The sequence below is a fragment of the Cryptotermes secundus genome, unplaced genomic scaffold (assembly GCF_002891405.2).
Source record: "Cryptotermes secundus unplaced genomic scaffold, Csec_1.0 scaffold2716, whole genome shotgun sequence".
NCBI classification, from domain to species: Eukaryota; Metazoa; Arthropoda; class Insecta; order Blattodea; family Kalotermitidae; genus Cryptotermes; species Cryptotermes secundus.
In genome coordinates this window covers 46,810-74,427 of record NW_019722992.1, presented here as the reverse complement: position 1 = coordinate 74,427, position 27,618 = coordinate 46,810, and the positions used below count along the sequence as shown (strand labels likewise).

Here is a 27,618-nt window from a genome sequence, read left to right as displayed (position 1 = left end):
GACATCGAGGGTCAATCAGCTCAAAGATGGCGGTAAGGTCAGCCTTACGCGCCGGCCGCCCTTTACTCCCCAGGAAAATTATTCAGTTAATTCCTGGTACTCATTTCTGTTAGAGCGGCTGGAAGGATTAGGTCAATTGAAAAAAATCCAATGACCTCATCGGGAATAGAACCCGCGACCTTCCGGCTTGTAGCATAGTGCGTCAACCAACTACGCTACCGCGTGCCCCTGTGTATATGGAAAAGACTGTTAAATAACATAACAAGCGGATAAACAAGAAAAGATCAATGAAAACGAAACTTCATACGGAAGTTACGCAAAGATGGACAAGAAGTAATTGCATTCTTGCGAATTCGATATAAGATACGTGACAAGAAAGTCTGTCATTGAATATGGGAGATGTTTAGAGTATCTCAGTTGCAGTAACGTGTAATGAGTTCAAGATGGCCGGCCAAGCATCCCATCCTTCTTTATGTCCTCCAGTCGTTTGTTCCGGACTTTGTCGCATTGCAGACTGCAGTGAGTTCATCGGCTTCTGTTCCACTAATACTTCTTTTTAATGCCGGAAATACGTAGATTCCCCTATGTAATATCTAGCACAGAAGTTTATTTAAAGTTCCCGTATGAATTGAACGTCCTGCATGAGGCATGTATTCTGGTTTACTCTGATGAATCATATATGAAATACTGTACAAGTTGTTACGTCTACAGTATTGTATAATTTATCGGTTTAAGACGGAATGGAACAAGGTGATGTACAGTACCGGATTGTGTGCAGTATGAAGTGCATGCTATTCAGAGTGGATTAGCACTTTTGTACAGCTGTCTGCAGCCATTTTGTGTGCAGTCGTAGTTCCGTTGTTTTGAAAATGAATGTCTGCAGTGCAACAGTTTTGTTTCGTGGATATAGACACATTAGTATAGCAGTTGTTTTATTGCTAGTGGGGTGGGACTAAGTCCCTTGCACTGCAGCCACTTCCGGCCTATTATACCAGCCCCAGATGATAGGTGAGGGTGACTGTGGAGCAATTGGTGGAATGAAATTGGCAGGGAAAACCGAAGTACTAGGAGAAAACCTGCCCCAACGCCACATTGTCCACCACAAATCCCACTTGACCAGACCCGGGATCGAACCCGGGCCGCGGCGATGGAAATAGTATAGCAGTTACTTGCATTCTGTTCGTTCCTTTTCATTCTCGGGACAATTTCATATTCATACGTGGGGATCGGGCTCTTGAAAGATGGCCAAAAAGTAAAGAGGATACAGTTAAATTAAAAATAGGAATTTCAGATACTATAACGTCAGAAATTGCAGTTAACCGCCATGAGATGAATACGTACTAACATTGAGTAGATAAAGCATCTAACTAATTAACTAACTAACCGATCGATTGACGAACTAACCAGATAACTTAGTGACTGACGAACTGACTCAATGGAGCAGAATCTCTTTTAGAAAGCTAATAATTGCTTAGCTACTAAAGAAATTTCCCACCTTGTATGGGTCGCAAAGGTTTTTATTGCCGTGTTCACAAGAGCCCTTTAATGTATCCCAGGAATCCAGTCCACACAATCCCACTTTTTTTTTAAAGATCCAGTTTAATATTATCCTCCCACCTACTCCGAGATGAGTACCAACAATAAATAATAATAATAAATTTAATACACACTAATTATTCAGATTCTTCCGTTGGCCATGTACGTGATTACATTGTTGTTTCACTGTGAAATGAGTAGAACGGTTTTTGAAACCAAGTTAACAAATGAAATGTAGTATCCGCTTATGTACCTAGGCATATACATATATATATCATCATCATCAGTAATCTGTCAAGACGACAGGTCCACAGTCTCTTCCAAAACAATTCTTTCATTTAATGCGATCTAGAGCTTTCTCCTTCAAATGACAGTATCCTCTTCTGTCCCCAAGGTCATCCAGAATCTTCTTACGTCTTCTTCCTCGTCTTCTTGATACTTCTGTATATATATATATATAAATATTTTAATAGTTTCAATAACGTCTTATGCAGATAACGACCACTGTGTGATATTAAAGTGTGAATCAGTGTTATTGATTGTTGCGCTATAGACGGAACATTTGATAGATTATAAGTGAAACCTCAGTGCAACAGGATGCTTAAATATAATATTACAGTATTTTTTTACCTATTTTCCTGATTTAAAAATTGAAATTACGCTTATGTGATGACTATGCTCTATGCGTGCCTGTGTATCTCCCCTATTAACTTTTGAACTCCTAAACCAATCTTTGTGAAACTTTGTTTATTCATCATTGTACCTGATCCCATCTCAGTGGTGTAATTCATGAATCCCTCCCATCAGTATGTGTCTGCATGTGCATCGCTATCGTTGCCAGGCAACGGCTTGGTATAAACATTACCGCGGCAATGAATGCACACGACAATACAAGAATTGTTGGAAGCGTCATTTTCTATGCGGTTCATGTCTTATTAAAGGAAAGTAGGCGATTAATTCATCATAGAACTTCTTGTTTATTTTTCATTATTTGTATGTATTGGTCGATTATCTTTATCAAATATATCATTTTATTTGAAAACGTCTGTGTCCCAAAAATAGACTACCTTGCTCAGTATAACGTAGAACTCAGATATCGGAGAATGTTCTAAGCAACAGCAGTGTAATTTGTGAACATTCATGTTGGTTTTTGCTTCTTTAAATCGCGAAATTTGATTCAGAAATGTTTGCTTCGTCACCACTGTAACGGTGATTTGATTCTGTGGCACTTGTTTTTATGAAACGAACTTCCCATCACATACCCAAGTGAGCCAACGGATTGTTCTCTTATTCTGGGCCAGAGGTACACAGGCCCAGGACATTCTAGTAGGGTAAGGCTTTAGCCCCAGATAAGGAAATTCGAATAATGCATTACGAAAACACGACAGTCCCTTAAATAGACAAATAAAGCATATTTATATGGATAAAAGTTACATTAACATAACATACACACCGTTGCGCGTCTCCTAAGTAACGCGGCAAGAAATTTATGTGTGTTCCGGATTAGACGAATACGTTTATTGGATCATCACTTTTTATACTCACTATTACAACCGGTCGCACTTATAATACCTTCAGACGTTTCCTGTTCAACTGTTATACACTCTTGCACCTCTATTCTCGGTGGAGTGTCTTGGTTCTTCGTTCTTCTCGGATCGCTCTTTGCATCCGAACTATCCTTAGCTCTCGTCTTGGTTCCCTGAACTGTCCTACGCTCGGACGGGATAGAGATCACCTTGTCGAAATGTTCAGTTTCGCTGCCGCTATGCGAACGACTCTCTCGTTGCTACCGAAATATACAGAGTTACTACAAATGATTCATTCCATTTCAAAACACTATATTTTCCAAGGTTTTACACATACAGATATGATAACTTCTTCCTTTTGGGGTATGTTAAGGACCGTGTTTACATACCCCCACTGCCAACAACACTGGTAGAGCTCAGGAAACGCATTAATGCTTCTGTGATGACCATTGACAAGGGAACGCTACAAAATGTTTGGTCCGAACTCGACTACCGTTTGGACGTGTGTCGTGTGACCAACGGGGAATACATAAAACATTTGTAATTTGGTGAGTTTACGGTTCTTTTTGTATATTAATCATATTTGTATGTATAATACTTTGGAAAATGTAGTGTTTTGAAATGGAATGAAAAATTTGTAGTAACCCTGTATGTCTGCTTCAAACAATTCATTATTTAGGCATTGCTAGCCTCCTTGTAACGGTAGAAAACCCCACTGTTAGGTTTTCATGTTGTTCAAGCGATTTCCTAGGGAACGGACTGCTTATATTGCGTTGCCTAGGAATCGCTAGCCGTTGACCAGTGATGGACGTCTTATCGTCCGGCCTTCCTGGCGGCACGTCACCATAATAAGGCTAGTGTAAATAACATTTGTTTAAAGTGACAGACACTCTTCCATCTGGGGTCGAGAATACAAAGTCCAGCTGTTACTGCCTCGCCTCTGTTGTTTTAGAAACTGCTCTGCGCTTCGTAGAAACGGCCAAATCAAAACTCTTACCTTTGTATTATCCACATAAAATTTTTTCTTGAAAGAAGCTGTATCGAAAAAGTAAAATTGCATATTGAATTTTTCTTACTTATCATTAAATTCAGATTCTGTAAACAAAAAGTGCTCCTTCTGGTATATTTTCCCATATTTGCAGCCCTTGGGGACAGGGCTTCTATTATAAATAGCTTTATTCATTATACAGTATATAGTTTCCCAGCAACTCCCAGACAAGGCGGTTGGAATACGAGTGTGTTATTGTAGGAGGATTAGAGTACTGAATGGAACGCCACAACAACCGAATGTCGCGGTCCAGTAGTTATGACGCCTGTTCCTTATTTGGGAGTTCCGGGTTGAGTCCCATTCTATATTCTTGTATTGCCGTTTGCTATTGCGGTGTCCTTTATACAGTGTGTGCAGAAGAAAGGAAACTCCAATGTTGGAAGAAAGGTCGTAACACTTAAAATCCGATATTTTTTAAACTTGTAGTCATGAAAGTGTTTGTTTTCCTTGAGAATCGCTACCGTATATTATGACGCTACTACGTCAGTTTTATTAGCCTACTTTCCTAATGTAGGCTTATGCGGTCTCCTTCCTGTCTGTATCTCGGTGTGTTTCCCTTATCAAATTTTGAATGCCTGAACCAATCTCTATGAAACTTGGTATGGCACCTGAGCCCATCTCAACGGCGTACTTCATAAATCCCTCCAATCAGTCTGTGTCTGTATGTGTTTGCCTGTACTGTTGTTGGCAACGGCTTGGTAAAACGGTTACCGCGGCAACCCATACTCAACAGTAAAACAATTGTTGTACGTATCGTTTCCTATGCTATCCATGTCTTATCGAAGGAAATTAGGCGATTAATTCTTTCCAGAATTTGTTACTTTAGGTGATGTAAAGCGAGCCTGTATTCCTGACTTATTTGAAAAATTTATATAAGATTACTGAATGCAAAAACGCATACAAAATATATGAAGACAAGTAAAATGTATGGTCAGTTTTAACATAGGCTTTAACAAAATAACCATACAAGCTATCTATCTATCTATCTATCTATCTATCTATCTATCTGTCTGTCTGTCTGTCTGTCTGTCTGTCTGTCTGTCTGTCTGTCTGTCTATCTATCTAATTTAATCTGATCTGATCTTTATTCCTGTTGCTCCCACTTGGAGCCAGGGCATCCGTGAAACGCTTCGTTTCACTTCAGTTTCTTAATCTTAGACGCTCGATAGGACTCCTTGGACGAGTGATCAGCCCGACGCAAGGCCGCTACCTACACACAAACACAGAATAATTGCAGACAAACATCCATGCCTTGAGTGGGTTTGGAACCCACGATCCCAGTGTTTCAGCGAGTGAAGACAATCCATGCCTTAGACTGTGCGGCCACTGTGATCGGCTAACCATACAGTGCTTGCATATAATTATATTTCAACGTAATCACCCTGCGTTTCGCTGGATTTGATCAACGAACCAGACGTCCCCTGATTCCACCAGAATAATTTTTTTTTTCGGTTGGGACCTAAACCCTTCTTCACAGTTCATTTCCATAACTGCTGCTCGTTTGAGATGCACATCATGATTACTGTCGCTCCTGTTGTCCTGGATACGCCAATAGACACGTTTCCTAACATCAGAACATTATGTAGTCGATGACCTTTCATGAGACTCGTCATCCCTCGTTGGAATCTTACTACCCATTCGTAATTTTTCCTCTGACTCACGTAGTTAACGTCACATTGAACTACCATTCTTCTGTAAATCTCACTAGTTCTCACACCCTTGACTACAAAATTTTGTAACAGACTGTTCTTCTTTGATGCATTCTATCAAAGGAACAGCGATGTTAGCTGTAGCTCAGTATCGTTAGTATTCACAGAAGAACTAGCAAATGAACAAAGTTCGTATTGTTCATATCCACCAACTTTTCCATACTTTGCCATGATGTGATGGTAATAGCACATCCTGTATATACCGCATGCGCATACCCGTGAAAATTGATGGACTTGCGCAATTATACGTTCTTATAACTTTGCTTCTAAAATATTTACCCTGGCGTAAAAAAATTGTTTATGTAGTTGAATTTTTGAGAGTGTACGTTATACTGAATTCGTTTGGAGGGAGTGAGCAGAAGGTAGATAATCAAAGTCTAGAATGGAAAGTGTGGGAGATTATTATACACTATTGAGAGTTTATCATGTGTTAAATTTTATTTACGAAAGCTATATGGAATTCGGGACTTTTAAATGTTCAAGTAATGTAAATTTATGTATAATATATTACTCTGTATTGTTCCGTGTACACACACTACTAGGCAACAGGTTTGTAAACAAGTTCTGGCGAAGACGGACTCTTGGTAAACAGTCCGTTGCTAGGTTACGCAACAATAGAGGAGGCTGTTTTCTATGTCGTCCGCTCCACTCCCAGCTCTGGTAACGGACCAATGAAGTCACAGTCTGACATATGACACGCGTTTTCTGTGGGGTCGTGCCGATAGGATATAAGAGAATACGGGAATGGTAACCAAAGTGTTAATAAATCCAGTCATCCGAACTAGAACCAGTTAGTTTCGTCACGCGTATCCCCCTACACGTGACAGTATATTAAGTTATTTTTGAGAACTATTGAGAACTGAGAACACCTATTTCAATCTGACTTCGCTGTATCTTCACTGTTTGTACCCTATTGTGTACCATGGTTAATGGTTAAAGCCTTCAGCACAACAACAAACAAGAAAGAAAAAAATAAAAACACTTAGCAATCGTTAAATAAAACCAATGTGAGCAGTTCGATTGTTTCGTTTTTTTATTTATTGCTCTGTTAACAGCCAAATAACACCAACCAAAACTGACTGCAACTTATTGAAATGAATCGTTAAAAATAGGATAGGATAGAAATCACAGATTTCACTAGGAGTTAAAGCAGTTTGTTTTATTGGCCACAGTATGTACATTCTCCCTAATCGCCCCATAATTCAAAGATAAAATTATGGGTGTATTGAAGAAACGTGCATCTGTAAACATTGACGATATCTTTTGCTAATATGTCAGATTTTGTTTCACTGAGAGAAACCGAAATGGATATGTTTGTGTCTGCTCAGGGTTCTACATGGTGTTTAATTATGGACAGAGACAATAATATCTTTCACCTTTACCATGTACATTTCTAAATTTTTTAGGTCATGATAAACATTAACATTCTACTGCCATAAATACAGTTTCGTCGAGAGAGACAGAAACTTAACGTTTCTTTCTGGGTGTACTTCAGTATAATTACCTATAATTTCAGTACTGTCAACTGAAATATTATTTTATTGAAATTTTGTAGTATGGAAGCCACGCCGTTCCGTGTCGTCCAGCTCCACAAAAAATTTAAAGTGTGTAAAGTCTGCTTTATAAAATATATGAAATTAAAACTTTCGCGGTCAGATAAAGGGAATATTGTATAACTGCAAATATATAAAAACACTGAAAATAAGAACAGTAGTATTCACCCTTTGCTACCCAATTGAATTAAGTACCGAGTACTTAACATTGAAGTCCTGTATGTCTGGAGTCCACAGTTCAACTATATATAAAAATATACGGAACATTTGAAAGTATTTATGGAGCAAGATATAAAAATGCATGTAGCAGGCATGTTCATTATTTATTTCTTGAATTCGCTTATGTTCATGATATAAATATATAATTATATTCAATATGTATATATGTATATCTATGGGGCTGTAATTGTTTTACTTTTTATAATTGAACGCTCTGTGTTTTTTCTGTCTTGTTCTCTTTGTTCTAGACGGGCCTTAGGATTTGGAGAACGCTGCAAGTACGTATCGAATGCATGTCAGAGTGCTGTGTGTTCTGAGCAGCTTCTTTGCTTGCTGTGGTTTCATGAATTAGTTTGCTGGATATGTTGGAATGCTTACCATTTTTTTTGAGGCTATATTTGCAGCTTTAAATCAGGCATGCCCAGTATATTGAAACTTTACTGCTACCCAGAGGATGTTGTGTAGTTTGCAGAGTTCTGGGATATAACGCCGTGTAGTCCGTTGCAAGCCTACCGACCTTTTGCTTGCAATTTGTTTCATGCTAGTTTCTTGCTTGGTTCCTTCTTCGACATTGGAGATACATGCGACATGTTCTTCCGAAACATCCATTCAATTTCAGCGGAATACACGGCTCTATATCCAGAATACAGAACTCTTCATAATCACCGCTGTGAGAACCCTAGATCCTACATTACGTGCTTTTCATATGTTGGAGTCTTATTATTATGTGGTGGTCGCTATTTTATGCTGCGCAGGGATCATGACTGAGTACATTCTCAGACTTACTACCATGGAGTAGGTGAGTTACTTTTCTGAAGGTAATGACCGAGAGGTCGCGTATAGGAAATTTTATATGATGGTACTCTCAAGGCAAGACCGCCTCTGTGGTCTAGCGGTCAGAGTTCCTGGCTACAGATCCAGAGATTCTGGGTTCGATTCCCAGCGCTACCAGATTTTCTGACAAGTAGTGGGTCTGGAACGGTGTCCACTGAACCTCGTGAGGATAATTGAGGAGCTATCTCAAGGAAATAGCGGCTCCGGTCTAGAAATCCAAAATTAACTGTCTTGGGGATTCGTTGCGCTGACAACGCGACACACTCTAACCGCCAAAGTTGACACGGAATTTAGTTTTTAGGTACTGTCAAGGCGTAAAAACTATTTAAGATTTGAGGTTTTCACGGTAATGACTATGAAGAAAGCAGTCTTCTGGGATTTGGCACCGTGTATATGTGGTGTTAACCGACATTTCGGAGGAACGTATCGCAAGTCTGCTTGTACCGGTTCTCACGGTCTCTTCGCCTGCTGATTTCTTATATTTTTCCTTCTACCCTGAAGATGGAGGCGATACATTCCTCCGAATTGTCAGTAAACATTACATATACACGGTGCCAAATCCCAGAAGACTGCTTTCTTCGTAAAGATTATTGTTGTCAATAAATTGACTATATTGGGTAATCGGAAATCAAAAGTATGCCTTTTTAAACAAATTAGGTGGTTCCCAGGCGAGAGTCAAGAGCAAAGTGACTGGAATTGCAGGGATAAATCTCGTTGTAATTACGAATTATTACTATTTACCAGTAAATCTACTGCTACGATGTAACTGCCTCCCTTCCCGCTCCCCGTACCCGAGCTCATGTCTTGTTTCCCGACAACTTTTCCCTTCATTTCCCTCTCTCATTGGACGGGGGCTACCGTAAACTAATAAGTTTATACATGGCTTCAGAATTGCAATCCATATTTTCAGTGTCGTTCAGTTAATCGGAACTTAGTCAGCATTCTTCCGTGAATGAATCAGAAGGGAAGGGAATTTTTAGTTTAATATCCACTGGACTCAGTAAGCATCAGTATTTTGCTTTCAGGGGAAACTTGTAGGCTCAGTGCCCTTTGCAGCACTACCCACGCACTAGAGCGGTCGGTATAGCGACTGACTACGGGCTGGACGACTGAAGTATCGGAGTTCGAGTCCCGATAGGGTCAAGAATTTTCTCTTATCCACGTCATCCAGACCGGCTCTGCGGTCCACCCAACCTCCTATCCAGTGCGTACCGGGGGCTCTTTCCCGGGGGTAAAACGGCCTGGGCGTGAAGCTGACCACTCACCTCAAGCTAGTACCGAGGTCAGTAAAACGTGAATCTATACATCCACTGCCCCCATACGCCTTCATAGCATTGTGCTTAAATTCGTTGAGCACAGGGACAACTTTACCTCTACCCATGCACTACCGTAAGAGAGGAGTAGTATCATATTCATTATATGGTGGGGTCCGGAAACGTCCCGAGAAAGTTAACGTAACGTTAGAAGTGATGCCCTTAATAGAGCGGATGGGTCACGCTGAAAAAATACGGCGTTTTTAGATTATGTTCTTCTGTGTTGTGAGATACTTGGTAGTCATGTATCACCGAGCAACTGTCCTCCCATTACCTTTACCACACACTGCCCTATGTAACAACCCTTAAAGTGCGAATACAAACCTTCACCGCCTTCAAACCTCATATAATACAGACTATGTCCATATTGTCACGTGTATTAGTGACTACAGACTGGGTGTGGATTGATGAATAGATTTATTGAACACTCACAGCTCGTAACAACAAATAATAACACTATTGCTGATGTCCACACTACAAATCACTCCACGCTAAATCTTCTCAGTCTGCTTTCACTAATCTTTATTTGGTAACAGCTCTCAGCGATGGCTATTTCTCTGCACTGTTTTCACTAGACGTTTCCTGATAAAGAATCTTAGCAGTGGAGATTTTTCAGCTTCCAATGCCCACTGGTTAACGGTCCTCAACTTAACTCTCAACTTAATATAACGCTAGTTGTCTTCGAGGTAACTCCTCAGCATGGACCACACAAACAGCCTATCTCTTGTTACAGAGGCTTGCTTACCACGCTGTTGCATAGCAGCGGTCTGTGCGCGGACCACATAGAAAACATCGCTCTTATATTTTTGCGCTGATGTTCGTTTCCGCGGCACGTGTTTACCGAGCCTTTGCCTAGCAGTGGATTATTCCGGCTTTCAGATATCATGTCACAATATAATTCTGCAATGGCTTCTCTAGTACTGTATATAGTACTATAGTACTGTACGAAACGTTTGTTGTGTTTAGCAAGTCTGCGGACCGTATTCTGAACACGAAAGAATAGTTCGTTTGCTTCTTCCGAGAATGACATTTGAAGTAGCAACTAGATCTTTATTGTAAGATTTGAGGCTTTCACGGCGGTGCCTATGAAGATTTGAGATTTGGCAGTCTGCTTTTACCTGTTCTCACGGTCTCTTCGCTTGCAGATTTCTTATATTTTTCTTCTACCATGAAGATGGAGGCGATACGTTCCTCCGAAACGTCGGTTAAAACCACATATACACGGTGCCAAATCACAGACGACTGCTTTCGTCATAGATCTTTATTACAGCAAAATTGGATCTATGCAATGGACAAATCGTAAAGTCAAAACACTTATTTACAAAGTGATTGAAATTTTATTTACTGTTTATTAGGAGTTCATTGTGTTCTTTGGCATTCTGTGCAAGCATTGCCATCCAGAGGCTGCTATTGTGCGGTCTTCATGCGTCCCAGCAAAAGAAAATTAACCCGTAGGTCGCTGTTTTATAGGAATGTAAAGCTTGGTGTCTATGCCGGACGGCAAGAACGTAAATTACGTGGTTTACCCACGTGCTTTAAGTAAAAAATGGGATAGAACCTTAAACTAGGCTACGACCGCTTCCTTCCCGATCCTTTTCAGTTATTCGCTATCGTCCAGTCATTCGACTTAACAATCTGAGTTGCGTTGCAGGAGAGCATCATTAGGTAAACTAGGCCTACAGCCACAAAATCAGGTTCTTAGCTTTATGTAAAGGGAGAAGATTTGCACCCATAAGCAACAGATGAACTTATAGTTTTGCATATTTTGTCTTAGGCTTTTTTTTTCTGCATGCAATTCGTTGTACGCATGAAGAACTTTCACTGATATTGCGGCATAACAGAAGCGAAATAAGAACAGATTTCGCAAAAGTGATCGTTAGCTGGGGGTATACACGTTTAAGTAAAGAAGTAAATTATGAAGTACGTAAGAAAGTTTCTGTAATTGGGATTAGTATATAAGGGGAGAAATGTAGATGAAGAGTTAAAGAAAAACAAAGAAGAGAAACTGAAATTGTGGGGTCGGTCCAGGTATTGCATTTCCTGTTCCGTGAAGACAAGGAAATGGTGCAGATGTCTCTGAGTAAGTCATTTTGCGTTTTTGCCAGGGAAGATATACGAAGCAGGTTGTTCTAGCCGTAATGCTCTTCTGCCCACAAACGAGGAAGTTATTCCTTGTGGACACGAGTGTTTAGTCTAATGATAAAGTACATGATTACAGCCAGAAACCACTTCGATCTTTGTCAATTATTATGATCTATGTGCTGCGGAGACGAGAACCGAGTAGCACACAGTAAGCATCAGGATTGGTTATCTGTTGTCGGGAAGGCATCAGAAATCACGTGGAGCAAGTCCCAGGGAGCGAGAGATCTATGGAAGGTTCTCTTTCATCATATGGAACTATATCGCGAAACCTAATATATAAGATATATGATAGTACGGCGTCTAGACCAGCTCTGTGGCCCACCAAGCCTTTTATCCCCGGGGGTAAAGCGGCCGGGTCATGAAGCTGACCGCTCACCTCCGTCTAATGCCGAGGTTCACTCCCTCGTACGTCTTCGTGGCGTAGCGCTTAATTAGTTAAGCATAGGGATAAATTTATCTTTATATTATAGCACCTGTAAAGATCGAGGTTGCTTTCATCTGGACACTCACGAAGAGATCATGAGCAGATTCAGTTCCGGTAATGACTGCTCCCGTTCAATTCGAAATTCTGTCTTCCGGTCTCCAGTATAGAAGCCTAAATATTAATTTGCTGTATGTATGAAACTTGATCTCTCGTCCGGAGGGAAGACAACGGATTGAGGGTGTTTGAGGAGAAAGTGCAGAATAGAATATGCCGTATGTACTTAAAAGGGGAGAATTAACAAGAGGATGGAGAAACTCACATAGTGAGGGGCTTCGTAAATTATTCTTCACAGAATATGGTTAGAATGACCGTGGGAGGTGGGAGGGACGTGCAATGTGCGTAGGAGTAAAAACCTTGTATCTTAGTCGGAAGAGGTGAAGGGACGGGGCTACATGGGAAAACATGTAGATGGATGGTAATATTAAAATTATTCTTAAAAAATCGCGATACGAGAGAACGGGCTGTCTGAAGATGGACTCCAATGGAGGCTGTTGTAAATTGTACAATAAACCTTCGGGTTCCATGAAAGAAAGACAGTTTAATGATCTAGTAGACTGAGTTTCGGCTTCTCAAGTGCGGATTCTGCTTCATGTGTTCCTTCGTCAGGTAGCACAGATTTCATACAGGGTGTACGGAGGTAATCCTGAACTCTGTTACCGCTGCTTCTGCCTTTGGGAAGGATACTGAATTGTTAGTGACGGGGATTGAACTTTGGATATATATCAAGTTGCAAATCCAGATTCATCTCTAGCCTCTAAGAAAAATCTATCGGGGATGAATGTTAAATTTTTGTAATTAGCCCATTTTCTCTCTGTCATGATTTACTCGCAAGCACGTCTCTTTATGGTAAACTGCTGGACAACTAAACCAAATCGCATGTATTCTCAGAATCTTCGCGCAAATGCCACAGAAACGCAAGAAGTTCAGAAAATCACTCAGGAGGCTACAGTTCATTAAACATTATATATAATGAAAAGAAGAATGAGTGTGCAACTTTCAAGGTAATGGATTCCTGTTCTGAAAATTAATGTATGCAGCGGCCTGCTTCAGAACGAAGTTATACTTCTCGAAGAGTGTTATCTTCTAGAATATAACGCCGTATAGTCCGGTGAAAATTGGCCGACGTTTTGGTGGTACGTACTGCCTCAATCTTCAGGGTCGTCGCGTAAGCCAATCAAACAGCTAACAAGTCAAATTGATACATGAGTTCTTGCTGACCGCTTGCTTGATTTATTCTTCGACCCTGAAAATGGGGCCAGTATGTTCCTCTGAAACATCTTCTGCCGGACTACACATCATTACAACCCAGAAGACATTACCGCGGTGAGAGCCCCATATCCGACATAATTATAGTTTTTCGTTTGCTCAAGCCATGATCACTGGGATCTTGATATGCTGAAGAACTTCACATTGCGCAGTTGGAAGAAAACAGTGTTTAAATTTTCAATAGTATGTGGCACCGCCCTATTACAACAGTCTTGTTCGTTATGCGCATAGTGAGGGATTTCCTGGGTACTATCAATCACTTGGACACCAAAATCACCAGACTTGACTCCTAGCTCATTTTCTTGTGGGGCTGTGTCATACGTGCTAAGTGTACTGAGCAGGTGGCCAACTTTGGAGTCAGAAATGGCCGACTGCAGCTATTGAAACAGTAACTCCAGAAATGCTGAGGTGTGTATGGACTGAAACGAGGTTCTGTCTGGATAATTTTCGTGCTGCATATGGAGAATTACCGACATAGACCTTCTGAACTAACCTTTTAAGTATTTAGTTTTTCATTATGTGTAATGGTTAAGAAAATATAATTCGCTTTTTAATGTGGTGTGATTATCTGAATGTTATTTACTGTATATCCATCATCATCAGTAATCTGTCAGACGACAGGTCCACCGTCTCTTCCAAAACAATTCCTCCACTTAATGCGATCTAGAGCTTTCGCCTTCAAATGACAGTATCCTCTTCTGTCCCCAAGGTCATCCAGCATCTTCTTACGTCTTCTTCCTCGTCTTCTGGTCACTTCTATCCGCCCCTCTATCTTTCCTTCAATAACTTCTTTTAGAAGGCAGTTTCTGCGTAAAACATGACCAGTCCAATTAGCCTTCCGTTTTCTTATTTCGTGTAGGATATTCCTCTGCTCACTGACTCTAAATAACACTTCTCACATAATCGGTCCAACTGATCTTCTCCATCCTTCTCCAACACCACATTTCGAAATTTTCTAGATGTTTCTGATCTACTGCCCTAAGTGTCCATGTTTCAGCCCCATACAGAGCTATGCTCCAAATGTAGCATTTCACAAGTTTCTTCCTCAAATTTAAGTCCAATTTGCTGGTAAAGAGATTCTTCTTCTTGCTAAATGCAGCTTTTGCCATGACAATCCTAAATTTAATTTCACTAGTACACCTTCCATCATCTGTTAACAAGCTACCCAAATATTTAAAACATTTCACATTCTCCAGTTGTTTTTGGTCTATCTTTATTGTGATTGGAGTTGGTTATCTCGAAATTTTCATTACTTTCATTATCCATTACCTTAAAATATAGTGCACTTCCTTCCAGCTGTCACTTGATCTATATGCGATCCAGCCTTTAGTAATGACTGGTTGAGCAAACAACAATATTGTAAATTTGTTTCTTGGGAGGACAACGGATTATATTTTGTGAACAATTCTAATTCGTAGCTTAGGATAAGGGTATGTAAGCCATGGACTGGTACAGCACAAACGGGATGCCATTCTAAACATGTGGAAACGTTTTCCTTCTACTCAGTAACCAAATAGCCTTAGACGTCGTGCAAAATAACTTGAATTCAGTCACTTGCAGTGTCCATGAATCTAACTTTAATCGCTACGAATTATTTTGTTTCATTACCACGTCTGTTTCAGAGATCAGTTATTTTAACTGAGATGTTTCGTGGTTTCCCTCGGTTCCTCCAAACAGGTCCTAGGTTTGTACCTCTTATTATACGACCACAATTTCCTTTCACATTTCTTCAAATTTTTTATTGAGCATGCATCTTATCATTCAGTGGTACATAATCTGAGCTATTGATAATATCTCTAAATAAACCATAAATGTGTACACTGATTCGTTTCTTACTTGCTTTCCCCAAAATTATAGTAACTGAAACATTCTGTCTGCATAGAACCAACCGATGTTTGTCTCTGTTTCAGGCGCGGCTCTGGGTTCAGGTGATCCACGAGTTGCGGCACGGGGTGAAACTGAAGAAAGTGGATTACAGTCACACTCCTATTGAGTACGAACTCACTCCTTACGAGATCCTGATGGATGATATCCGGTCTCGACGCTACAAGCTCAACAAGGTCATGGTGGACGGCGACATACCCCATCGCATCAAGAAGGATGCCCATGCCATCATCCTAGAATTCATCCGTTCCAGACCCCCACTGCGCAAGGTTCGTGGCACTCCCAACTCTCCTGTTTACTTTCGTGAAGTCTGCACAGGAAATTAATCAATTTGAAACTAGTTTGCGGTGCACGCGGTAGCATAGTTGGTTGAGGCACTCTTCTACAAGCCGGAAGGTCGCGGGTTCGAGTCCCCTAATCCTTCCAGCCGCACTATGGCCCAGGGGTCGACTCAGCCTCTAACAGAAATGAGTACCAGGAATCTTCTTGTGGTTTAAAGGGCGGCCGTCGCATAAGGCTGACAAACTCACCGCCATCTGTTAGTCAGTTGTCTAGATAATGTGGGACCCTCAACGTCTCACAACCCTATGGGCCTCTATTGCCTGTTACAGGGATATATTTTACTTAGTTTGCGATTGAGAAAGCGAAACATGTTGTGACATTGCGTGAGAAACGCTTGGACGTTCGTGGCTCCTAAAGAAGAAGATTTTTTTTTAATGATAACTGTCCGAGGACTGAAGCGTCGGGTGGAGGAGACGGTCACAGGACGCGCAGAATGGCTGCGGTTTGTTGACTAATTAGTCGACAGCCGAGAATAAGTTGCCCTGCAGCTTAGGGATTGGGGGGGGGGGAGGATAACAACTCCGCAACGTAAAATGTTGTAACGCAGGGTCTCGGACTTCGACAGGTTCTCTGGAACGGGAAATATGCATTAATCTTGAAGAACGAGGACATGAAGGATATTCTTCAGAAGGCGAACGATCATTGCCTTCTCTTGAATGAAGGGAAGAAAAAAGTCTGGCTGACTGGCGTTTATCTTCGAATCAAGGAAGGGTGTAGTCTGTTTCATTGATTCTCAGACTAGTGACTATATGATTTGCCCCTCTAGCCTCAGCTTTGAACAGTCTATTACCGACTCGCCGTCTTTCGTATCATTTCTTATACCTGCCTGACGGAGTAAGTGAAGAGACCTTCCCGGCTAAAAGGAGACAGCGGTTCTTTGTGCTTTCATGAATACGGGTTTATTACTATTATTGGCAGCAGCAGCAGCAGTAGTTAGTAGTAGTAGTAGTAGTAGTAGCAGTAGTAGTAGTAGTAGTAGTAGTAGTGGCGGTAGTAGTAGTAGTAGTGGCGGTAGTGGTGGTGGTGGTAGTAGTAGTAGTAGTAGTAGTAGTAGTAGTAGTAGTAGCAGCAGCAGCAATAACATCAGTGTTTGCCTAAAATTAACCGTTAAGCTGCTGTCAAGCACTTTAATAAGCGAATCGAATTGACATTATCATTATCAAGCCAAGATGGCTGGCAGCAGCTCACAGAACCTGCGAGGGGATATGCTAATATTGTCGTGTGTTTCTTAGGTAACGCGAAAAGAAATTTACACGGGTTTCGGATTTGTCGGAGGCGTTTATCGGACTACCGCTTTTTACACTCACAAATACAATTATTCTCAACTTATAACGTCGTGAGACGTTTCCTCGTCATTATTAGAATTACTTGCACCGCTGTTCTTGGTGAAATGTCTTCTGCTCGGAGCTTAACTGTCCTTGGTCCCTTGTCGGATACAAACTCTTCTGCTCTAGTCGGATAAATACTCTGCTTGTCTCTTGTCGAATAAGAACTGTTATATCTCGCACTCGAACTGAATAGGGAATACCTTATCGAAGGGTTAATTTCACCCGCTGCTATGCAAACGCTGCTTCAAACAATTCGTTGCTTGGATATTGCTAGTTGCTGTACAGCTGGACGCGTTCTGATTCCTAGCCGTTGTCGCGGGAACGTTGCTCGTTGCCTAGGAAATCAACCCTGATGTCACTGAACTGTTGCGGCTTTCTGTCGGCACGCCACAATATACGTATTTATCTGGTGGCGGACTGCACCTTGAACCCCTATATGAAAAATATTTCTATTAAAATTGTGAATTTGTGAGTTCCCCCGCCCCCCAAATAAGGAAATTCAATCTTGTTACTTTCACGTGAGCTTCACGAAACGTATTATTTTTTCGGTGCATTTTATCTTCTATAGTCTCCAGAATATCGCCTTCGTGTGCCATTTACCTTCCTGCTCTTGAGATGTATTGTGCTCGTGAAGTAATATCAGATAAGCCGGTCACGGTAGCCGAGCGGTCTAAGGCATGTACTGTCTTCGCTTGCTTGGAAACCGGGATCGTGGGTTCGAATCCCACTCAGGGCATGAATGTCTAGTTTGTGTGTGTGCGTTCTTCTGTGTTTGTGTACAGGTAGAGGCCTTGCGACGAGCTGATCACCCGCCCAAGGAGTCCTACCGAATGTCTAAGATCTAGAAAAACCGAAGTAAACGGAGAAGTTCATGGAGGTAGGCCTAGGCCCACTGCGGCTGTAGTGACAAGAAAAAAAATATCAGATAAATTGAAGTTATTATCGCTCTACCTGGATTTTGTTCTTTCTGTATTTTGATACTACAAAAATATTTTTTGCAGTGGCCTGTATAAAATTCCTTTTGAGCTGCTCAGTGGTTACAATAGTGACGTTGTTACGAACACACTATGTGAAATACCCTAAGTTTTGTGTAATAAAAAGGTAAATTTGTTACTGTGTTTAACTAACTAAGCATTACTCCGGGAAGGCGTATACTGGAGTGGGTTTATAGATCCACATTTTTTTTATCTCGGCACTAGTTGGGAGTGGTCAGCTTCACGCCTTGGTCCCTTTATCCCCGAGGAAAGAGCCCCTTGTATCCATTGGATAGGATGCTGGGTGAGCCCCAGAGCCGGTCTGAACGACGTGGAGAAAAGAAAATTCTTGATCCTACCGGAACTCGAACTCCGACTCCTCGGTCGTCCAGCCCATAGCCAGTCGCTATAACGACTACCTGCTCCCGGCTTCTAAGTTCTGTGAAATACGTTTTTAATTTATATATAAATATTGTACGCGTTTTAGAACTTGCCATAATGCAGGTAAGGAAATGATTATATTTTACTGCCAGGTAAGTAATTATTACTCAGGGGCCGCGCCATAGCTCAAGCGGTTAGTCGCTGGCTTCCCACCGCGGGGGCCCTGGTTCGATCCTGGTTCTGGTAAAGTGGGATTTGTGTTGGACGAAGTGGCGCTGAGGCGGGTTTTCTCCGAGTGCTTCGGTTTCCCCTACCAATCTTCCTTCCACCAATTGCTCCACAATCACCCTCACCTATCATCTGGGGCTGGTACAATAAGCCAGAAGTGGTCGCAGTACAAGGGACTTAGTCCCACCCCACTAGCAATAAAAAAAACTCAGAATGTATTTACTTGCTGAATTACACGTAAACACGTGACGGTGCTTGATACACTCGAGTCTTCCCATTTATTGAATGCCGGTTTTGATTATGTCGTAATACGTCAGTGCTGATAGCAAGGAGTTGCGATTTGCAGACTTTCCTACCTACCGACTGTTGGTACAACAGGCAAGGCTGTTTCCTTCTGATTCTGCGCATTCGCGCATATTATATCCTCTCATCGTCTTCATATTCCTACCGAGGTGTTCTGTGTAGTAGTAACGCTGTGCATTTGTGTTCGCTTTGAAAAGGTCTCCATGCGAGATGCAATATGGATTTTCCTTTCCACACGGAAGGATTTCGTCCGTTTCGAAGAGAACCACTGCCTAATGAGCAGTAACGGTTCGCAGTTCTACAGGCCATAGAATCTCCATAGATGGGCTTTCTTCTGTAGGTCTACGTAAGGAAGCAGAGCCATGATCAATAACACATTATAACAGGTGTCCGTTGGGTATGTGATTCCGCCTCACAGCGGCGATTGATGTGTTGCCTAATTTCGTTTCTTCAGTCGCTTATCTCTGCACGAATTGCGGCTCTTGTTTATAGGCACAACAATAAGGTAAAAGGTAAAATTGTCTCTGTTATTAATTCATTAAGCATTAAGCCATGAAGACACGGGGGAGCAAAGGTATAGTTCCACCAGTAGTTGACCTCTCCACTAGATGAAAGTGAAATATCAGCTTCCCGCCCCGGCCACTTTACTCTCGGGGAAAGAGTCTTCGGTACTTATTAGATAGGAGGTTGAATGGGCCCCAGAGTCAATTTGGACGCTGTGGAGAAAAATGTGACCCCTGCCGTGAATCGAACTCCGGTCGTCCAGCCCATGACTATACCGACTGAGCTATTCCGACTCAACGCAAAGCAGCATGAGGGGATTTATGGTGATTCGTATGAAGTAGACGATTTGCGTGCTTCAGAAAACCATATCTTATGTGCCATATCTATGTATGTATTTTACTGTGAAGGACGAAATCATTTCATAAGTATAGAACACGGTTGTGAAGCGTCGTTTCGTGTTTATGATGGAAATCGAAGATGGCAACGAACTGAACTGTTAATATAAATGTATATTTTTGTGATTTTTTTATGTTGAAAATATGTGGCCGAACACTGTAGCCAAGCGGTCCTAGCCATGAACTGTCTTCGCTCGCTCAGAAGTCGGGATTATGGGTTCGAATCCCACACAAGGCATGGATGTTTGGTGTGTGTATGCGTTTATTCTGTGTTTGTGTTGTCCTGTGTTTAGGTAGAGGCCCTGCGACGAGCTGATCACTCGTCCATTAAGTCCTACTGTCTGTAAAATGATCAAAATGAAGAAGAAAACAACCTCGACACCGTAAGGTATAAGAGGAACAGACTAAGTAAGTAAGTAAGAAGATATGCGATATCGGCTGATCTGTAACAGGTTGTCGCAAAACTGTGATTCTTTGAATAATTGGAAAGCGTAATAGGGCTTATGACTTTGCTAAAAGCCTATCACCCACAGATTGTCAGGTCCTATCATTAAGTGTCGCTAATGTGCGCGGTCACGTTAGCCGAGCGGTCTAAGGCATGTACTGTCTTCGCTCGCTTGGAAACCGGGATCGTGGGTTCGAAACCCACTCAGGGCATGGATGTTTAGTTTGTGTGTGTGCGTTTTTCTGTGTTTGTGTACAGGTAGAGGCCTTGCGACGAGCTGATCACGCGCCCAAGGAGTCCTACCGAATGTGTAAGTTCTAGAAAAACTGAAGTGAACGGAGAAGTTCGTGGAGGTAGGCCTAGGCCAACTGGGGCTGTAGTGCCAAGGAAAAAAAAATGTGGTATAAGCACCATGACGGTACACATAATTCACGAACACGTGGCTTATTCAGAGTCTAATGAGTATTTTCCCCGTCGGTTCAGATATTAGACTCCCACACACAAAGGCCAGAAAGTTTGTAAATAAAGTGTGCTAAAGTGCACAGAAAATGCTGATAGGCCTAACGTTTGCCAGAAATCTTGGAGGAAACGTGAAACTGAAACAAGTGCCAACATTCTACCGTTGTGAAGAGCGTCGCCATTACGATCGGAGCAAATAACCGCAGCACAGAATCTGTGCCTCCCACAAATTCGAAAGTTCATAAGTGTAAAGTTCAGGACTTCACAAAGTAAATACCGTGACAGTCTGCAGTTTTTAAAATCGTACTCGCCAGAAGTTTCAGCTTGTATAGCGACGGGCTACAATATGGACGGTCGAGGTTCGATTCCTGGCAGGGGAAAGAGAAATTTCTTTAGTCCAAAGGGTCCAGACCGGCTCTGAGACCTTCCCAGCATCCCATCCCATGGGTACCGGAGGCTGTTTCCCCGGAGGTGAAGCTAACCACTTGCCTCCATCTAGAGCACAAGCTGACACCTTCGTACTCGACATAAAGTGTACTCTCGAAGCGCTTGAGAACCCACATAAATCCGGAAGGGACCTTGAACTAAATGATTCCCGAGTTTGGTCAGCGGACGTGGGAGGCTAACCTCTGCGTCGGGTGGGGCCATCTGTTGGTTCATCCAGTGACGTAACCAAAGAAACAGCGGCATTACGTCTGACATGGCCAATCGAAGTCCTTGAAACAATGAACAGAGTGTAACAAACAGTTGTGCACACACTATCAGGTGGGGACTGCGCACCAACTCAATTGTGTTGTACAACGATCAGCTTTTCTAACACTTTCTATGACTGTTAAAAAGAGTTCGAATATTTGTATCCCCTATTTAACACGCGAATTTCTTACAATAGGTCTACTGCCACGTTATGCGTATGAGTAGATGGACGCAGTTGATATGACAGCCAGGCTTGGACGTTTCGGGAGTCAAATGGGGCTTTGTATTTATTCTATAAAATGGCAGCTCGGTTTCTAAAGAACGACTCTGCGTCAGAGATTTCTTTACAAAGTTCTAACTTATTACGCTGTTTGAAATTTATCTCTCTCGCTCTCTCTCTCTCTCACGCACACACACATACACATATATATATATAACTTAATATCTTCATTATATGTATTTCCCGGGGGTAAAGCGGCCGGGGCGTGAAGCTGACCACTCACCTCCAACTAATGCGGAGGTCAAGAAAACTTGTGTCTATACATCCACTCCCCCATACGTCTTCATGGCGTAGTGCTTAATTAGTTAAAGCACAGGGAAAACTTTCCCTTTAACGGGGTCATTATAACGGACTTCATCTCTGTTCCGGCGCTTGGTTGGTTACAGAGTAGGGAAATTACGTTTTTACTTAGCAGTGCAACCTAAACGTAAAACCGACTCCTTCCCATTAATGCACTAATGTTTGTTCTGTATGTACCTGTCCGTTTCGGTGGGTTGTTTTGAGTCGCTGTCATTAATTACAACATATATCATCGAATGGCCGACTGATATATTAACGATGAAGTGCAGAGTATTTGAAAGGAAGTGGTCGTGTCCTAACCGAGCTACTTCCCGGAATTTTACTGCAGCGACTGAAGGAAGCCACGATAAACTTAGGATAGCCAGTGTCCGGTCGAAATTCGAACACAGCTCCTCGTAAATACGAGTCTAGAGCGGTAACCCCCACTTCATCCCTCTCGGCATGTTACCCATCAAACAAAAAAAAAAAACTCCGTGGTTTTAGTCCGCAAGCGAAGTATACCTACCGAGCGACCGCCGCTTGTCCGCGAAGTTAGTGCCAACTTTAGCTGATAGAGGGTGTCGCGTGATCAGCGCAACGGATCTTCATTGCCGTTATTTCCGGTTTTCTAGACCGGAGCCGCTATTTTCTTGAAATAGCTCTTCAGTTATTCTCACGAGGCTGAGTGGACCCTGTTCCAGACTCACTACTCAGAAAATCTGGTAGCGCCGGGAATCGAACCTGGAACCTCTGGATTTGTAGCCAGGAACTCTGACCACTATACCACAGAGGCGGTCTATGTTACCCATCATGTGTGGTCTGTGGTACGACGTTACTAAGGACGAAGGTTGTGGTTTAAGGAACAAGTTGCGAAGTATGGTAAGGAGATCTCTTCAGGTTCCGCTCATGTCAACAGCAGGTACAGGTGTCCTTATTAGGCTAGCCTTCAATATGTCTTCCGCTTTTCAGCATCGATTGCTCCTTACATAACACGGCTCTCACTGGACACTGGTTTATGCTATTATTAGCCATTACCAGCTACTTTTTCAGTACAACTAAATTGCTGCTGAAGGCCGCGCCATAACTCGGGCGGTTAGCCGCCGCCTTCCCACCAAGACGGCTCGGGTTCGATCCCAGGTGAGGTCATGTGGGATTTGTGGTGGACAAAATGGCACTGGGTTAGGTTTTCTCCTAGTACTTCGGTTTCCCCTGCCAATTCTCATTCCGCCGACTACACCGCATTCATCATCTATCATCCGGGGATGGTGTAAAGGCCAATTAGTGGCCGACGTACCAAGTGGACTCGAGACACGCGGTAGCGTAGTTGGTTGAGGCACTATGCTACAAGCCGGAAGGTCGCGGGTTGTATTCCAGATGAGGTCATTGGATTTTTTTTTTCGATTTTCTTAATCCTTCCAACATCACTATGGCCCTGGGGTCGACTCAGCCTCTAACAGAAACGAGTTCAGAAATTTTACCGGAGGGTAAAGGGCGACCCGCGCGTAAGGCTGACAACCTTACCGCCATCTGTTAGCCGATTGTCTAGAAAATGTGGGAGCCTTGGCTTTCCACAACACTATGCACCTCCACGGTCTCTTACAGAGTTTGCTTTGCCTTTTTTCATACCAAATGAAGAAACTTAAAAAACTAAACTAATTACTACTGAATAATTCCCTCTGATGTTTTACATGCGTCGCCAATAGACCCAGAATATGAAAGTTGTCAGCCATTTGTAATTTCGCTTGAAATGAATGTCACTCCATTGCATCTGTAGAATGTGCTGAAGTTATCAGATTTGTATATGCCTGCATTTAATGTATGATTAAAATAACTTACCTGTCTGTTCATATTTTGTTTTAAATTTATAAGTGATTACCATTACGTTTCGCGATATTCATTGTAGGTTCTCATCTTCTTGTGTTTGTCCTTACCACATTTAAAATTTTGTATGTATAGACTCTTACGGGTATTGATACAGTAATAATACTAATTAATTCAATTCAGTTTATTTACGGGCAAACTTAATAACCCAGAGGACAATTAATAAGCGAGGACGAGTAAGAAGATAATAATAATTCTATATTTATTTGCATGCTTCTTAACAGCCTAAAGGCCAATTATAAAATAAGCAGGAGCAAAGAAGGAAACAGGAAACCGTCATGAAGCAGGTAGCAAGTAGAGCTTTGCTTGATACCTTCTTAATGCTGGTTTCTGCTTTGGTTTATTCTTCGATCCTGAAGATGTAGGTGGAATATTCCACCGAAAAGTCGGTTGACTTTCAATGTACTAAACAGCGTTATATAACAGTAGATAGAAATCTTCATAGTTACCGCTGTGAAAACCTCAAATCATACGAAATTATTTGTAATTAATCCTTATTATTAATTCGAAGCGGCAAGAAAGGTTTCAGTATACACTATATCGTAAATTGCTAGGTACCGGGATAACGCAGTCGGGACGGGCTGGACGACAGAGGGGTCGGAATCGAGTCCCAGTAGAGTCAAGAATTTTTTCTTCTCCACCTCGTCCAGACTGGCTCTGGGGCCCACACAGCCTCCTGTCCAATGGGTACGGGAACTCTTTCCCCGGTGATAAAGCGGCTGGTGCTTGAAGCTGACCACCTACCTCCAACTAGTTCTGAGTTCAAGAAAGCATGGATCTATATCCACTCCCCGATACACTTTCATGGCGTAGTGCTTAATTAGTTAAGCACAGGGACAACTTTACCTTCATATCGTAAATTGNCCGGCTCTGGGGCCCACACAGCCTCCTGTCCAATGGGTACGGGGACTCTTTCCCCGGTGATAAAGCGGCTGGTGCTTGAAGCTGACCACCTACCTTCAACTAGTTCTGAGTTCAAGAAAGCATGGATCTATATCCACTCCCCGATACACTTTCATGGCCTAGTGCTTAATTAGTTGAGCACAAGGACAACTTTACCTTCATATCATAAATTACTGAAACTCCAACGAATTGTGATGGGACGTACTCGAGACGTGATGTCCTAGCACGACTAAACGTTTGAAACTTTCATAATCGTGTAGTGATTAGCTTTGGAACACTTTCCCATCCCTCTGTTACGTCGCTGATACATCAGACTTCAGGAATAGAAGAGATAAGATGATTTTATATCTGTAGTCCGTATTACGAATCGTGACAGTAAGGATTGCGAAAAGATGAGCGGTACCGCAGGAAACCTAGGCGCAGATCGTACGCCAGTCCAAAGAAGGGCTATGAAAATGTGAACTGAATTAAAAGGGTTGAGGACAGTGCCCAGTTGCAGACTTGAGTGATGTAACAATGAATTTCGGAAATAACTGCAATAAATGTCTTTTGGCATCAGGAAAGATACAGACCTGGAATATTGGAGAAGAATGTGCTGTAGAGAATATGTTGGTCTAAGAGAGAATGTAATAGGAGACTTGAGAGAATGACATTAGGAATTTTCTAATTTTATATCCTTCACCGTATGCTATTAAAGTTGCCCCTGTGCTTAACTAATTAAGCACCGCGTTATGAAGGCGTATGGGAGAGTGGTTGTAAAAATCCACATATTGTTGACCTCGGCACTAACTGGAGGTGAGTGGTCAGCTTCACGCCCCGGCCGCTTCACCCCCAGGGAAAGAGCCCTCGGTACTCATTGGACAGGAGGCTGGGTGGGCTCCAGAACCGGCCTGGAAGACGTGGAGAGGGGAAAATTCTTGTCCTCACCGGGACTCGAAATCCAGCCTGTAATTGTATTGAACTCTTATACATCGTAACTACACGCAATTATAGCACTGTTGGTAATCCACACACTAAGTTTCTCACTACAGCACACACTAAGTTTTCCCAGTTTATCTTCACTAGTCGTTGCCTAGCAACGGTTCTCAATAATGTTCTCTATGTACTCACGTCAAATGTACATTTCGCACATAGATAACTCAATGGTTTTAGTCTGCAAGCGAATTATACCTATCGAGCGATCCCCGCTTGTCGGCGAAGTTAGTGCCAACTTTAGCGGATAGAGGGTGTCGCGTGGTCAGGGCAACGAATCCACACGTCCGTTAATTTCGGTTTTCTAGACCGGACATTTCGCACATATATCATGTTACTGAAAATTCTTCCTTTTTCACTATATGCAAGTCCTCTGTACGGCCAGAGTTTGCGAAGCAAATTATATTTATCTTATGCTACAAAGGCAGCTTAGTCAGATGAACGACTGTCTCTTCTAGCTCCACTGTTCCGGTCTTTCGGATACCATGTCACAGTATCTTAAGTAAGGGTGGTACTATTTGGCAACACATGTATATTGGAAAGGCCCAAACCTAAAATCTGTCTCAATATCTATTTGTGTTTTTGGCACTCAGTTTTGCAAGTACAGCATGTGAGAAGCTGAGGCCCGATAAAGAGTGATATTATGCTGATGATATACGAGTACGGCTGCCGGCCCTAGTTTGGTCAGCCCTGGTATACTGGGTTGCTAAAGGCGTGTGTTTCTGACCAAAGCTTGATTGTTTGTGAGCTGCCAGCGGCTACAGATGGGTGGAGTCACTGGTGCGTCAGAGGATGCAAACATATCTGTAATGGCTCTGGGCTTGTACGATTCAGTGGCTCATTATGAGGTTAAATTATCCTAGGCACCAGGAAATTATCCTCAGAACGTTTATATGAGTGATCCAGATGTAAATAAGGAATATCAGTGGTGGCCAAAACCCACAGCAGGTGCTGTTTACATTATACGCAACAACAGGAATTGATTTTGTTTATTTAACTAAGCTCCTTCAGCGGATCACAGTGGCCGCGCGGTCCAAGGCATGAACTGTCTTCGCCCGCTCAAACATTGGGATCGTGGGTTCGAAACCAATTTGAGACAGGGATGTCTGTGTGCGTTTATTCTGTGTTTGTGCTGTCCTGTGTGGAGATAGCGGCATTACGAAGGGCTGATCCCCCGTCCAAGGAGTCCTACCAACTATGTAACAAATAAAGAAACTGAGAAAGCTGCCAAGGTCCAACAAAGGTCTATAAAGTCACAGATGGATGGACAGGCAGACAGACGGATTGCTACGCTTCTCCAACCGCAGACAAATCTGCCAACAGAACAAAGCATTGCCCAGTGCTTGCGAGAGTACATCCGAGTGAACGCTCAAGCTATATCAACAGGCAATCCAGCACGCACACATGAACAGTGATGGTGGCGCCCAGGAACATCTCACAGTAACAGTAATCAAGTAATCACATAACGCAAATTACTTCCACAACACAGAATACCCAGTGAATACAAATGATATTTGGGGTCCCTGTCCTCGTTCAGTTTTAGATACATATTATACAGAGCTATTATCAGTGAATGGACACTGTTTATACGCGCATTTGTAAGGGCAGTGTTGAACGTTAGAGTGACTTGTGTATGTATATATGTAACCGTTACATTATGTATTTTTTTTAAATTTATTACGTTGTATTTTATTATTGTGTATAACCTTTTAATGTTTCATACGAATTGTACAGACC

General features: G+C 42.2%; 1 protein-coding gene across 1 annotated transcript in view; it reads left to right on the top strand.

Moving 5' to 3' along the window:
- LOC111861598 (protein spire homolog 1) overlaps positions 1-27,618 on the top strand; it is a gene marked incomplete at both ends in the record, with an annotated part of 89,143 nt that overhangs the window by 55,729 nt on the left and 5,796 nt on the right. The window contains 2 exons of the mRNA XM_023846295.1: positions 7,840-7,869; positions 15,541-15,783. Of these exons, the coding sequence (XP_023702063.1) occupies positions 7,840-7,869; positions 15,541-15,783 (273 nt within the window). The remainder of the gene's footprint in view (positions 1-7,839; positions 7,870-15,540; positions 15,784-27,618) is intronic.